This window comes from Phasianus colchicus, chromosome 3 (assembly GCF_987193195.1).
Source record: "Phasianus colchicus chromosome 3, bPhaCol1.hap1.1, whole genome shotgun sequence".
NCBI lineage: Eukaryota > Metazoa > Chordata > Aves > Galliformes > Phasianidae > Phasianus > Phasianus colchicus.
The window spans coordinates 25,717,072-25,733,280 of record NC_143438.1 but is presented as its reverse complement, the minus strand read 5'-3'; the positions used below and the strand labels follow the sequence as shown (position 1 = coordinate 25,733,280).

General features: G+C 37.3%; 1 protein-coding gene across 8 annotated transcripts in view; it reads right to left on the bottom strand.

The window, feature by feature from the left end:
• Positions 1-5,464: 5,464 nt before the first annotated feature.
• The window catches only part of SEMA5A (semaphorin 5A), a 323,479-nt gene continuing 312,734 nt past the window's right edge, over positions 5,465-16,209 (bottom strand). For all 8 annotated transcript variants that reach the window (XM_090137116.1, XM_031589199.2, XM_090137114.1 and 5 more), the window contains 3 exons: positions 14,093-14,140; positions 11,654-11,865; positions 5,465-10,284 (listed from right to left, as the gene is read on the bottom strand). In XM_090137116.1, the coding sequence (XP_089993242.1) occupies positions 10,165-10,284; positions 11,654-11,865; positions 14,093-14,140 (380 nt within the window). In that variant the 3' untranslated portion in view covers positions 5,465-10,164. The remainder of the gene's footprint in view (positions 10,285-11,653; positions 11,866-14,092; positions 14,141-16,209) is intronic.

The window sequence follows — 16,209 nt, the reverse complement described above, 5'->3', positions numbered from 1 at the left end:
ATTAAAAAGAACACTCTCTAATGACTGAAAGCTTGACACTTATTGGTGGAAAAGATGAAAAAAATCACATCTCTCCAGGAATTACCTAATACTTAATTATCTTAACTGTTCTAAATATTCAGGTTATATATATATTGTATACATATGCATTCATATAAATATGTGCTAAATTCACATCTTATTCTACATAAACGTCCCTAGTTTTAGTTTTCAGCCATTGTACTGTGTTGGATGACAACTCTTGATTTTGTATTGTTTCCATTCATACCTATGGTCATCAAACTATCCACCATGACCCGGAGTCCTATCCTGTTTCTCAGAGCAGACTCCCCTATTACTTGTGGCTTACACTCTTTCTTCTGTATGTATTTATGAACTTCCATTAGGCCATGTGAAAATACAATTTATTTGCTTGTGCAGAGTTTATAAAGTATGCTGCTTTTGCAGCTTTTGCTCGCCTTTACGTATTCATTTTTTTATTATTTCTCTCAGCAATCTCAGCATTTTTCCTTCCTGATCAATACAAAAAGCAATAGACAACACAGTAGTGAAAACAGGTTTCTGTGGAACCCTATTAAAAACCCCTCTCCCTGTCAAGAAAAGAATTCCCTGCTAGTAACCTGTCAATTACTCAGTGCTTGATACTGGCAGCAATTTTTGGCTTCAAAGTGAAATTGCTAAGAACTGCATGTGGAATGCGAGAGGGGACTCTTAGAGTCACTAAGCAGTGTGCTTGAGTTCATACAGGTTAATGGTGTTCCCTCCTCAAGGATCACATCAATAGTTCAGTTTATTTTAGGAGAAATTCCCTAAATTATATGCAGATTTCTGGCATCCTGTAGATAGGCTTGAGGGAGATGATGAACTGTTCATATTTGCTCATGTATTCTCACATTTCCTGACACTCAGGCAAATAAGGCCAAAGTAGATCTCTGCACTACATTACAGGGAAAAGGCTTAAAAGATCTGCTTTTTCTGCAAAAACTGTTAATGAGCTGTGACATGAGAAAACAATAGAGAATACTTCAAAATACATCCTCAGCCAGCCAGCAGAAACAGCTTGTTGAATTTGCCTCAGGTTTTCTCTGGTGACAGACCTCCCAGGCAGAGCTGAGACCCCACCAACCTTAGGGATTTCACAGCTGAGTCCTACAGCAGAGGAGGAGCCTACTGCCTCCATTTTTAACTCAAAGCTGTCACTGTGAGATAAAGGATGATCTTTTCTGGTTGAAACTCCAGGTTAGAGACTGAGTTTGCCACAGGACAAGTTTTACATTTCAAGGAAGTTATTTGGGGCAGGATTTTCAGACAAATTTAGAGTTCTAGCTTCCCTTAGTGAGACAGCTGAGTACCTTGACCAAATTGCTCCTTAACCATTCCGTCACAGTCACCTCATCAGTAGGAAGGCGTTAAGACATCTCTTTGCTCATCCTGCCTTCTTATACTCTGAGATGTGTAGGTGCAACCCCTTCCAAGTTACAGTATCATCTTCTGCTATGCCAAGTGAGAATCAAGTCAGGCCTATCAGGAAAATGACAGCAACCATTGCATGTCCCCTGCTACCAGCAAAGGCCCATCACAGAAAGAAGGGCATGAGCATCTGAGCCAGCTGCCAGACCTCACTCCTGTAGGGCTAGGCAGCTGGAGGCCTCCATTAAGCAGCCAACAAGTACCTCAGGGCTTGCTGTAAATTGAATGTGTCTTCTTCAATCTATTCCAACAAAAGAAGTGTTTCTAGTTTTGCCAGCTGCCAGGGACTTCACCTGAACAAAGATTACCCCTCACAACAATTTGCAAACTAGGTCTGGAGCAGATCCAGACAGATCCTATTAATAACTTTAAGATATCAAACTGCAAAAGAGTTCACCTGCTAAGAGAAGACTCCTGAGTGTAACGTGACACTTTTGGTCAGCGTTTTCTTTATTTGTTTTTTTATTATTGTCATGTTTGCTCTTAAAATCATACCTATCACAGGGACAGAGATGCAGCAAAAGAAATTGCTGCATAAACAATGATGCATTTCAATATTTAAATTATTTCAGTCCTTTTTGGAACTATTTTGCAACTGCATTCATTATATTTAATCAGGCTTCCATAATTTAACATTTGCTCAGAGTTAAATTAAACAAATTCTATTTCACGTTTGCAATAGAGACAAAATTTCTTGGCAAAAATTCTTTTTGTTTGTTGATTTGTTTAAAGCAGATAGCAAACAGAAATACCAAACAAAATCATTTTAACCTGAATACTTGTAGTGTACATAAGCCAAACAGAAAAATAATATTTTCCCTTATTGTTTAGCACTCCAGACTTTTGATGAGGAAAAGGTCATTGTCAGCTGGTTACAGGGCTATTGCTGAAGTTAATTCAAATTGCTGGTGGTAAACTTGGAGACTGGTTCACATGCACAGGGCCTCGTATAAGGTACCACACTACTGGCAATTGCCAATTTTTTAATGATACTTCTAAGTTCATTCCATCAGGTCCAATTTATTATGCAGAAACTTGTAAGACTTCTAAGATGCTTGGCCGACAGCCCACAGCAGAGTGGGCTCTATTTTGTACCTCAGCAAAATCCTAGTGCAGGTTTCTTGGGACATCATGAACAAAGGTAGGTTTATTATGGCTGTGGATAATTAAGTTATAGGGTTGCAAAATACAAAACCAACCAGCAAACAAAAAAATACACATCAACAAATGATATCAGGAAGCCAAGAAATTAAGGGAATGAATGAATCTAACCCATATTTCGGACCAAGTCCTGAGATTTAAAACATTCCTATCTCTGTGGCTTGGATTAGTGGCAAGTTTATGTTCACTCTGATATGAAATGCACTTAAAATTTTATGGATCAGAAAAATCTCATAAACACACCATTAACAGTAAACACTGACTTGAAGAAATGAATATCCTTTCTTCAAAAACTCCTTTTTTTGACTAATGCCCTTGACTAAATACCAGGCAAGAAACGACCACAGAAATAAAAAAAAGGGCTAAGAAGTAGATTTTCTTTACTTCTGTACAGAATCCAAGTGTATCACTTCAGAACTTGGTATTCCACTGTGGTCTAGTATTGTTTCCCACTGTTGCAAAAAAACAATCAGAAGGTATGGCTTGGAAGATCACAAATGTGTGGTTGAGATTTGACTGTGTATGTTAAAAATAAGTGTTCTGATTTGTGGAAAATGTTAAATGAGCACAAAAGGATAAAGTTTGGGTAATGCTGGCATTAATGCCTTGAAAAGGGCAGCAAAATCCATATAATTAAAGCTGAAAAAAATACTGGGTCAAGGATTGTGAATGCTAACCAAGGCAGTAAGATAATGTCAATACAAGCAATGGAGACCAGAGAAGCGGCAATTCTCCAATACATAGAATCCAATTTGATGAAAGCTAATTCATCAAATAATAACATTTAAAATATGCAGAAATACCTCTAGGGAGGGAGCTAGAGGGTGTAGACATATGATGGGAAAGCAGTCAACCCACCAGTTGAGCTTCAGGTCTGTGTTAAATTATGTGAAATTTCCTCCCTGCAATACTAAGTCATTGGGCTAGACATTCTCTTAGCTGTCTCAATAGGTGTAAATTCAAGGTAAAATCTGTGCCAATGGAATGACTGTGCAGTTCAGTAGCATTTGGCTTAAATCCCTGCACGTTTATTTCTGTGCTTGAGTCACTGAAGTGATGCTGCTTCTTAAATACAAGTTTCCTCAGCAGCTTTTCTGAGAAGTTTTACTAAGGAAGCTGTTTTTGGAGGCATTAATAACAAGAGAAAATAATTCCATATAAAGTTCTGTGCAGGGATCATTTACTCCCACTATTGCAATAAGCAGTAGCATTCTCTAGATACCAAACCAAAAGTATTTACTATTTCTAAAAATCTCTGAACTCTATTTCAATTGCTTTATCTTGGGTATATCACTATTAAAAACAATTTTTTTCACTGTGCAGGACATTTCACAGAGCCATGACAACAGAAAGCACTTTTTGGCACACAGATATAAAAGTAATTTTGCAGTTCTATTCATTTCAAATCTTTATTTAAAAGTTGAGACCTTAAATGTCCCATTTATTTCAAATTTGTTACTTATTTCACTTGTAGTTGATGCCTACTGCTGCGGCTTAGAAAAGGGAGAATTATTCAAAACCATTGGCTATCTCTTAAAGTATGAAGCCAAATCCTGGAACATAAACTGTGTTATTGTTAAAAACCTTCCACAACATTTTAAAATACGAAGCTATCACTGAATGAGTTTTGTGGATGAATCCTTTGGGGAGGGGGGAAAAAAAATATAAATAACATTTCTACATTCTCAGCTTCCAGGATTGGATTATGAGAAAGCTGAAAGTTACATTAATGGAACATTTTTCTGAAATGGTATTATGAAATTACCATCTTTGTTCAGATATTCATTTCAATTGAGGAATGGCTACATTGCATTCAGTAACATTCCGTTTCAGAACAATTAAAATAAGCCAGACTCAATAGCAATACAACAGTTTTCACCCAGCCCTTCATAACAGTTTTGCAATACAAAGTTTTGGCAGATTTCCGTAATGGTTCCATAATCTGTCCTTCAAATTAACTGCTCGTGAAGATAGATCCTCAGCAAGTTAGGGGGGCAATCATCCACAATCAGTAGATGAAAAAACATCCAACCTGGATTCAAAGAGCCAAATGGAAACAAAAGGTCTGTCTGTCCCTGTTTCATTTGCACCATACAGCAATCTCAGAACATACTATGTGGATTTTTTTGAACAAGTGAATTTAACTGTAGGTGCACGCTCTAACTAATGGGGACTCAGCTACTGGGACCAGACTGGAGACAGTCCAAAGCCTGTGAGCTTAGGACTTGCTTTTTTGTTTTACTGATCTGCTCTGTGACTCCTGCCAGTACACATATTGCCAAAATGCCACCTGTGCCACTGTGCTTAGTGCTTGCTAAAGCACTGCATCCCCTCCTGGCTAATCTGTTGCTGAGAACTGCTCCAGCTCAATCCTCTCCTAAGCAGCAGCAATCACAGCCTTGCACAAGGTTCCTGCTGCAATCAGGCGTGTGTGCCAGCCGGGCTGCTTTGTGCTGGAGCAACCAGTTGGTTTGGCTGTTCGAGGGGTTATAGTCTCATCATCTCTGCCCTTGACAATTCCAAAAAAGACTCAAAGTTTCTATGAAAGTTTCCTGATGGATTTGCCAAGCCATCAGTCACATTTCTCCACATTTCTGTTTCCATTTCCACCTACTCTTGCTGCTGCTGGGGTTGAAATTTTTGTCAAACTTCCCTGCTTAGCGCATTTCCCTTGCGTATCACCCCAGTTCCAAAATCTTGTCATGTGGCAACACAGTGCAAAGCATTCATTCAACCATACAAAACTGCCTATCTAAAGACCATTTTGACTACACAACAAGATTCATTTTTGTGGAGAAAGAGAAGAGAAAAAGAAAGGGAAAACATTCACAGATCCCAAAACCCTTTATTTGGAAGAATGGCTTTTAAATGAACTCAAGCTGTATTTTCTTTAATCACTTATTTATTTAGCAAAGAAAGGAATGAATTCAACTACCCCACACAATGAACACATATCAATTCCCTGATATCAAGACGCAGATTTGCTTGTGAACAATTTTAAATGAATCTGTTTCTTTATTACTGCGGCCATCTTGTACTGAGCATGGATTTGTGCAGAAGCAGTATATTTTGGGCTCAATCCTGTAAACACATTAAAATTAATAACTTGTTACATCCATACCACTGAGCTCAGTGTGGTCACTTACGTGACCAGTAAAACCGTACTTGTGCTTGAGAGCTTAGCTTTTGCCCATCTACATTTAGGCATCTAAATGAAAAAGAAAATTATAAGTGTCTCTCTCTACAAGCCTCCTCTGGGTTGTGACTCTGCCCGTCTAAGGATGGTCTCCCTGATGAGACGCAGAGGGTGCCAGTGGCAGCTACAACTAAAAAGTGGTCACACGCCTCAAGCAAAGCAGGATGAACTTGGACCAAACTTTTTACAGAATTATCTCACACAGCAAAGCCATTATGCATGCGATTAACTTTAGGAATGTGCGTATGTAGCTCTGAATTCAACAAAAGTGGTCCCACATTGAAAGAAGTGCATGTATTTATTCTACAACAATGAGGAAAAGATCTTGAAGCATTTATTCTCATTACTGTTTTTGTTGCATCTGGGAACTCTTACTCTGTTTTCTGGTTTGGTTTGAACAATTATATCTTCAGATGCTCTGAGAAATTTCTTCACTTAACGTAAGTGCTTTGGTGGCTCTTGATTTGTAAACTGCATGGTATTTTCCCAGAGGTTATAGTAGGATTCTGATAGAGCTAACTGAATTCAAAGTTCTACACCCATCTGAGACTTTAATCAGTACTGCTTAATAGCCTGGAAATCAAAGCCATTTAAACCCCATTCTCTCTTCCTCTCTTAAGAAAATCCTAATTCCAGTTAGAAATCTCTTGATTAGTTTTGGCCTAACCACATTGCTCCAACAGCAGGTGACTGCAAATGGCTGAAAAAGCTTCCACCTGAAGTAATTTACGTGGCCGTAAAGGTCATCAGACTCAGATCAAATCTGCAAGCACAGGAGTCCATTTTCTAAGCAATTGAGGAATGTGCTCTATGCATCAGACACTAAACTAAGTCCAAAACATGTACTCCAGCACAATTTTAACTTGGATTACCTAATGACAGTATTTACTATGCAGGATCAGACTAGTAGTCCTGCTTCCTCCTCATCTAGCAGTGCTACACAGAAAGGAAAATTACAGATTTACTCAGAGGACTGTGATCTCCCTACTCAAATGTTTGTGTTCAAACCAGAACATTTTACGATTTATGCAATCAGTGTAAAACTGGCTTAGTAATATTAATTAACGACATTAGAGGTGATATTTATTTATACAGAAAAGGTCACTTTATCCACGCGAAAGGACGTGGGTATTTTAAAGGAGAAAGGAGTTGTTTTTTCCTTTCCAAGAATAGAACAATGCTGTAAGAATCAAATTCTTCCCTTGTACAAGTCTGAGATCTCTGTCAGCTTAAACAAGTTTGGCATGCAAGTATCCACTTTGTTCCATTTTTGGCAAAACAACATTAGAGCCTTCATGTGGAAATCTGCTTTCCACCAAAGTGTGTAGCCTATTTTTGAAAAAAATGTTAAATAAAGTAAATTGAAATTTAATAGAAACCTCACTTTGCTTTGCTCTATATAGTAGAGGAGGATGTTTTAAACCATATAGGCAACTATGCAGAACTCAGAAGGTGAAAATACTGACGGAGTTGGTGCACCCCCGGGGTCCTCTAAAAATGACTTAAGACACAAAAGTCTAATGGCTTTACAAACTGTTCTCGCAGATTGATGAGGAGACCTTGTAATCATATTTTTCTCATTGAAGCGATTTAAAATTTTCATTTAAACACCACATTTATCCTGAAGGAATGTGGAAATCAGACTTTAAACTGCTTTAGGTAGAATTCTGAATATACCTCTGCATGAGATTTAAAATAATGTAATTTAAGAAGCTAAATGACAAAAAAAATGTTTAAAAGGAACACTTTTCTGACAAGTTGTTGTGATTTTTAGATTACACTACATCAGAGTTGGTCAGAGATCTGAATGTCTGAAGAACTCCTCTGGGAGACGGAAGTGTGAGCAGACCGAGCATCTGCTAAATGCACTTCTACCTATGATCATGCAGTCTTAACCTAGAGTATTATCATTGCATATAACACATCTAACATATTTATCTATTCATGAAAGGAATGGAAGACAAATCACTGTAAAGATAAGTGTGCCTTAATCTACTAAAGATTTTTTAATCTTATTTCAGATATTTTTTATTAAGAAGGTTAAAATAAAAATACATACATCAGATAGTTTTTAAGATATTGGATTCATAACTAATACTCTAAATACAAAATCCATAAGCCAGACTAATGTGCTCTTAGTACAGGGGCAGAGAAGAAGAGTTGTGCATGTGTGTATGTGCATATGCTGCTTCTTCTTGGCAGCAGCAGCAATATAGATCTTTTAAAATGTATTGAAATGTAAAAAAATATTTTTTGGCATGAACAAACTGATGCCAATACTGGACATGCTTGTGATTTGGAGAGCCTTTCCCTCATCTGTTTGTTTCACTGAATATTCTTGCAGAGAAAATTTCCCCTTACTCAAAGGCATCCAGTAATTTCTTCATGAAAAATCATATCTAATGAACTATAAAACAATAATAAAATATGGAAAATGGGTGTTATCAACCCTTCTAAAGATAAACGAGTGCAAGGGTGGGAGAACTTTATTTTAACAATAGGGAGAATGATTCATCTGGAAAAAATAGGCAGCTCATCCTAATTATTTTCATAGATGGTAAATGTGTGTTCATTTTACAGTACAGCTTTTCAAAGACCACTCGCTTTGCATTTTTGCATTTTATGCAGAACAGAGATAGGAAGCTACATTCAGACCTATCCCCATTCAAGAATGTTGCTCATTGACATGGATACATCTGGTGTGGCTGGACCACCAAGGTGGTGCTTAAGTGCAGTCTCACAGTCTCAATGTTCTGGGTACTTTGTGCAGTTTTTTTGCACGTTATTCTTAATCATTTTAATCTGGACATTTTCTTCTCTGTCTGCCTACTGTAGCATAACCTAATGATCAAGGGCTGTGAATAAGGAATGGTAATATTTCCACTCTGCCTCTGTGTGTACCTTCCTGGCATTCTGGTAGGATATCTTTGCATCTAGTATGTCCAAAAAAGCTTAATTCTTTAGTCCTTAATATTTGTTTTTAAGTTCTTTTCACAAGTGTCTGAGAATAGCAAATGCTGTCTTGCTACTAAGAATTCTGGAAAATCTGGTCCAAACCCCTGCCCTTTTAAGTTCTACATCCGTAATTTCAGCTCAAAAAATGACATTGTCATGAATGTGAGTGAAGACAGACAGAAAAAAGAAAAAATAGTATAAAATCCTTTGTGTTTCTTCACTTACCACTACAAGAGGAACTAAAACTGATAATTTAAAACTCAAATGGGATTTTAAATATTTACATCAATGATGTCCAACAAGATACTCACTTAAAATACCATAAGAAGGTTCCATTAGGGGCTGGTTACTGTGGGCCAGACGTGACAGTAAGATGAGACTATGCTCTGCAAATACATCTGCGTTTTCTGATGATGCTTTGTTTTGTCAAAGACGTGCATATAAAATAAAAGCTAGATAGAGGAAAGCAGCTCTACAGATTATGCCAATGTGCCACCAGTGCTTGAGACAGCACACAAATGGCGATGCAGTTGGCCCGTACCTGGCCTGACCATAGGCCAACACAACCCCAGCATTGAGCAGGCCTTCCCATTTGCCTTTTCCATTTGCTTTCTTGTCTTGGCCTGCCTGCTGGACGTGCCCTTCCACCACCCTCATAATTCAGCCACACAGTGTGAAGGCTTTCTCTGACCAAGCTTGGCTCACATGCAGAAACCATCTACCCTGAAGCATTCCAGTTTCATTACAAGATCATATCCATCAGTACAACTTTGGTCTCCTCTCTCTGAACAGCTGATCTACAGCTTGAGTGATCTGCAGCCCTGGAAGATCAGCCCTACAGAGCCTAGTGCTGCTGAAGAGCATTGCTAAGCCACCATGCTTCTTTTTGCTGTTCTTCTCAACACCCTGCAAGATCTCTGTGGTGATGTAAGCTTCAGGAGGCTGCAGAGGGGGCTCAACGGCTAACAGCACTGCTCCCTTGTCACACCCCATGGAAATAAAAGACAATGCCTAAAAAGAAAATTGCATTTGTACTCCAGGAGCAGTTTTAAGGGGTAACAGGAATTGCTCAGTCCCTTGTCAGAGAAATCTGACTGAATGCTTATGAAACAGCGAAGCGACATGTTCCTCATGAGCGGTTCAGCAACACCAAGGGGCTACAGCTGCACCCAACACCAAAGGCCAACCTTTCACTCCGCAGAGAAAACAGCATGTCACAAACAGGTGTTCTAGGCATTTGGCAGTAATGGGACATTGACGGCTTGGATCGTGCTTGAAATGTCTCTGAACTTCATCTCTGAAGCCTCAATCACATGAGCAGTCATGTAGCACAGGCCTTGGGGATTGGGGAGTTACAGGAGGCCAGAAAATACACAAGCCCATTAGTATTCATCATAATTATTGAAATCTGTAAAATAAGTATTAGAGTAAGTCTTTGCAGTGAGATGTGGATTGAAGTATTTGTTTCTCTCCTCCAGAATCAGGTTGTTTTTGTTAAATGCCTGGGGAAAAATAAGAAAGAAAAGAAGAAAATGAAAGGAACAGAACGAAAGGAGCCCCTACATGCTATTTCGCTCAGACAATTTTTGTGGCAAACGTTCATGAAATGTCAATCAGTCAAAAATGCATTTAGAAGTATCTACTTGCATTTGCATATATCTGCTTACATAATCATGTTTCTAGAGAAAACAGTTCTACTATAAAAAAGTTATAGACATTTCCCCCAATATTATAACTTTTTTTTTTTTTTGTAAATAATTCTTTCTAATCATATATATTCAGTAATTATTAGAATTATTCACTTATCATACTTTTATTGAATAAGAATTATTTTCTTTTTTACTACGTTAATTACTTGATTTTCCAAGGCAATACAAAGAAAAAAATTCTGGAAGTATTAGAAGTGCATATCTCATTTTTTTTAAAGGTGATTTTTCAAGATTTTTCAAGATTTTGCTGCCTAGTAACAATCCAGAGAGTTGTTCAGGAGGATTTGAAAAAGCCTTAAGTTAGGTACATATCAACTGATTTCACTGATTACAACATCTGGACTTTTCTTGAATTTTTAGGACAATTTATTAAAATATCTTCAATTAGAAATAAAAATGCAGAAATTAAAAATGAGATTTTCTGGGTAGGATTTAAGAAATATAATCATTTACAAAAAGCCTCACAGCTGCATTAATAAATTGTATAATCTGAAGATACCGTGCTAAGTACTTCCAGAATGCTCATTCTTCCTTAAGTCAGTGGATCTAAACAGCAGAGTTTTTCTATAAGGTCATAAAAAAAGGCATTTGGAAGTAAAGGTCTTATGATATAGATACCATGCCAGATTCTCATCTAATGTAAATCAATACTACTAATTTATCAAATATTTGAGGTATGAATACTAGCTGAGAGTCTGACCCACTATGTATTAACTGGATACATCTCCTGTATATAGTGCAGGAAGATCAATAGTGCCCTTGATGCCACATCATTGGCACCAAAGGATTATCTTCAATATATATTATGATGATCGTCAATAACTATACTTACTTCTTCAGCAAGCAACTGTAGAACACAATGAAGAAAAAAAACATACAAGAAAAATAACCTTGAGTAGTGGTCTGGTTTCCTACAGGAAAAGTTGCTGCTGTATAAATTCTGCCTACACACAAATCTGGACAGCTATAGGGACTTACAGAGGAATGAATCTGTAATTACAACACTTAAAGTGTTGTAAATCTATCTTCATCGTTAACAATCAGCACAATTTGAGTGCAAATGCCAGTGCAGAAAACTAGCAATTAAAATTCTTCAGACACAGAATAACGGTTGTATAGGATGATCTGTTGTGCAATAGAGAGCTCCCAGCCCACTTCTCACCTTGATGGCTTCTACAGAATCATATTTGTCCAGTTTGTTGATATGGTTGGTGATGCTGGTATTTAGAGGAGCTGGTGACACCGGATGGATGACAGTTGCATCATGGGACTGTTGTTGATATCGTTGGCAATAAGTGTAAATAAGCAGAGTAAGAAGGCATCCAAGTATTGAGCTACTTAATCCCACGGCGATCATGTGAAACATATTGAACTCTGCATAGTGGACAGAAGAAAACAACCTTATTGCTAAGGAAATAGCAATAAAAGCTTAAGTTTGAGGAATAACATAGAAAAGTATTTGATTCAAGTAATGATAAGGGAAATTTCATGTGTTTCCCACAAACATCTCCTTTGCAATGGTTTATCGCTACAGTAGCAAATTCATTGTACTTCCCTGAAGGGATCATTAAGAGAATCCTGCATATCCATAAATCCTCTGTTAAGTGTTAAGACTGGGATTTCTGAAAGATGCTTAGTCAAGGTGAAAACCCAAACAATAGAAAAATGAATTGCTTTTTTTAAATGTTTGAAAAATCCAGCTAAATTTCTTTCTGTATACTCTATGGCAAAACATTTTCATATATAAATTATGCATATAATGGACATGGCTTATTTCCAATGAATGACATTATCATTTCCTCTGTTGCTCTTCTGGTTCTTTGTCATACATATATAGTGACTGAGGCAGAACAAATAAAATCTTGTTATCTTTAGATCACAGACCTGCTTCCCTTAAAATGTTTTCAGTATACCCCTTATTTGGTGTCTGTCCCTGACACTGTGGCATACTCCTTTCAAATCCCCTTCCTTGATTGTTGCAGGTTTGCACTGTTTCTGCATCTTTGATATGCAGCCAATTTGTTCCCTTCCCCATCCTTCAGAACTTTTTCTCTGTGCAAGGGGGAAATGAGGGAAAAGCAGTAGTACTTCAGGGGAGAATGTCCCGGAAGAGAGAAGGAAATTTTTTAAAGGTCAGCATGCTTTTTAACCATTGCAGCCAGAGTGTGCTGACAGAATACAGTACTGTTCACACAGGCCTTCCCTGTCCGCTCTGCCCTTTGAAGATACTGTGGGATCACAATATGGGAAACCCGCCCTACCTACAACTCTGAAATAAAAACATAGAGAAGGCTCACTGCTGCATGAAACTTTAGGAGAAAATCTAAAACACAAGTGCCCCCTAATGTTACTGGGCAGAGATACTGGGTCAGATGTGGCACAAGTAAGATTAGCTGGAAATAAACAAATTATACCACTTTTCACTGTCATTTCCAACTGGAGATATGTTTTTTGATTAAAAAAGAAACAATCTGAAATTCCATCTTAACATTACTATAAGTTTCTTTGTGGCTGTGCACATGAAGCTGATTTTAAAATGAAATATTGGCACTAGTCTAAAAGTCATTAGATCTTTTTCATTGTAAAAGAGAGAAGTAGACCAGCACATGGGTCCTGTTTTTGGCAAATCCCTAAGGTAGAATCTTTATGTGACTACTGCGAACATAGGAACATAATCTAATATTTAGGTGACTATGTTGACTGCCCCAATTTGTAAATTATTACTGAAATATCCTTCTAGACTTGTGTAAGGGTTTCCCATTGTTTTAGAACTTAGCAGAATGTTTTCAGGGGTCCACTGCTAATTAAGAAAAAATCAAACTGCATTACCCTGACTCCCATAACACACTGCCATGCACACTAGTGCTTCTGCATAACCCTTGTGTTTTCATTGCCCCTTACTAGGTTAAAAATACAGCTTATCTATGCATGGAAGAATATTAAAACTGGCCACAGCTACTACCCTGACAACACAGACTAAGCGAGATAGCTTAGCACACACAAAAAATATCATTTTTCTTTTTCTTCTTCTCACTGTTAGATTTTTTTTTTCCCAGCAATTTAGTTTTCTCTTTCAAGATTTGTTTTGCTAGCATCAGGGCTTTCTGGGATTTAACTTTTTTTATTTTACTCTTTAGTTATGTCTTTGGCAGCAAAGCTGAATATGAGTCCCAGATAGTCTGAGCTATTAAAGCAGTTAGCAGGCTGGCACTCTGCTATTCATTTGGAGTCCGAAAGAGAAAGTATTACATGAAATTACTGTTCTGCAGCAACTTTACAAATTTTGACCTAATGAAAACTAGCTTAAAATGGGAACTTCTTTTTGGGACAGGAAAGGTGAGTGACATAAAAGAACGGGAGAAAAGTAAAAAAGAAGCCCAATAATACATACTCTCATCTCAAAGGTCAGAAATGGCATCTGGGTATTCAGTGAGCAATCCTGTAGTAACTATGTCCCTATCACCTCTATTTCTGGACCAACTATAAATAATGAGAATGTGCCATTTAGAAGTTGGAATAAAACTAGTGCAATATGTGAAACAAGTAGAAAAATGAGTTAATATTTCAGCATTTAATATACAGATAGAATTGAAAAGCTTACCGCCACATCGTTTTTCTTCTATGCTGCTGGATCGTGCCACTGATATTTCTAGAAAAACAAATACACTGCTTATTCCGTGGTGAAAAAAAAATAACAGAGATCTATTAACTTGACTGATACAGTAAGGATTTAAGAAACATATTCTGCTATATTCACTCCGAATCCAAAGTAAAAAATACTTTGACTATGATGTTGAGGAATTGAGAAAAAAGTTCCCTGACATCTTCAGATTCTTTAGTTTATCAAGCAAAAGAAGTAATGTACTTTTAATTCCTGATTCAGAACATCCCTTGAATTGAAAAGATGAAGTGTAGATTAAAACATTCTTTGTAGAGTTAAGCTATGTTGATAAAATGTTGAACTTCTGAATAGTACATTTAATGAGGATTTCATTATCTTGTGTTCAAATAGGCTCATTACTTCTAGAAGTCACATCTAGCACAAATGTGAAAAGAGGGAATTTGCAAACCTTCAAAAATTTTACTGCCAATTTCATGAGTCTCAATTGCAAAATAATCAAATGTGATTCCATCCAATGTCCTTATCATTTTGTCTTTGGAAGCATTCTGAATAAATACTGAATAAAAATGGGTTGGCAGCTGAGTTTTCCCACTTTTTTACATCAAGTCCATGGATTTGGTGAAAGGAAGTCGTCCTGCCTTACAAACCTCTCTGTCATGTGATCGTGTGGATATGGGTCAGGCAGGAAACACAACTGGATTTAAGATATGATTTTAAATCCCTTGTCAAAGACTACCTAAGAAACAAAGAAGCTATAGAAAATAAGGGAAAGGATAGAAAATAGAGTAGTTCCTACAATGGAGAAAAGTTACCGGTTCTGCAGCAATATCACACATGAATCAGAATGTAAATCAGTGTAGAGTGGAAAACAATTCTAGCTTCACACACAAAATGATAGTTGTGAGCTGACCATTACCACCCATGAGTGAGTTCAGATTGTTTCATTAAATATCAGGTTAGTGTTCAGAAGCAGTCAAAAAGGCAAACAGAATACTAGGTACAGCCAAGTAAAGCAGGAAATTAGAGTTATGGGTCTCTACAAATCCATGTGCTGTCCACAATCCGAGCACAGCATGCAACTCTGTTTTTTCCATTTCAGAATGCCTTTAGTAGCAGTAGAAACAATTGAGAGAAGGGTGGCAATGATGGTCACTAGACTGGAATTGCTTCTGCTTGAGGAGTAATAAAGTATGCTCTCCACCTTGCCACCACACAATGATCCAATATGCAATATATGTGAGAAACCCAGTTAACTTTTTGAAGAGAAAATTATTTCAAGGCATCAAACAGATCAATCATATCAGGTTTAAAAACTCTCCTGAAATGGAGGTAGTTGAAGACTGGTAAACTACAAGGAGACAGGAGGGGAATGACATTTCTTGTTATGTTTCACTTCTTTCCTGACATTATAGCTACCGCTAGAGTCAGAAACTGGGTAAGATGGACTTCTGCTCTGAATTTGTATTCTTCTGTGAATATTAAAAATGCTTGATAATGGAAAGGACTGATAAATGAGACAGACATAGTGACAACTTCAGGAATGGAAAGTGAGTTTCTCAATTTTCTATTCAATTCTGTTAAAACAAGTTTAAAATTTGAATTTGTTCAGACTCAGAACAGTGAAAGAAGTCCTTTTAGTATGATTCTGGGGAAAAAAGATTAGAAATGCTAAGGCACGCCTGATGGAAAAAGAGAAGCAAATACTATATTAATAGTTCTGATTTTAAAATTAATCTCTTCTCCAGCTGGAGGTTTCTGCCAAAAGATACTTTAACATATAATGAGATGTGAAACAAAGTGTTATGACTTCCACATACCTAACATACCACAGGTTTCTACTAAAGTGGATCACAATTTTATTTTATTTTTTCCTCTCTACGCCTGTTCTATCAATATTATTTTCAAAAGTAATAGACCTGACAGAGCAGTATTCTCACAGCTAGTTAAAGGCTGGTAATGTACTCTGTCTGGTCAAGGCTATTGATTCACAACCCAACTAAAAAGCAGAAAAAAAATGCCAGAAATCCATAAGGCCCTGTAAAGTAATGTTGATAAGGATTAACTCTGGAAACAGAGTTAGCAGCAGTGACAAGAAG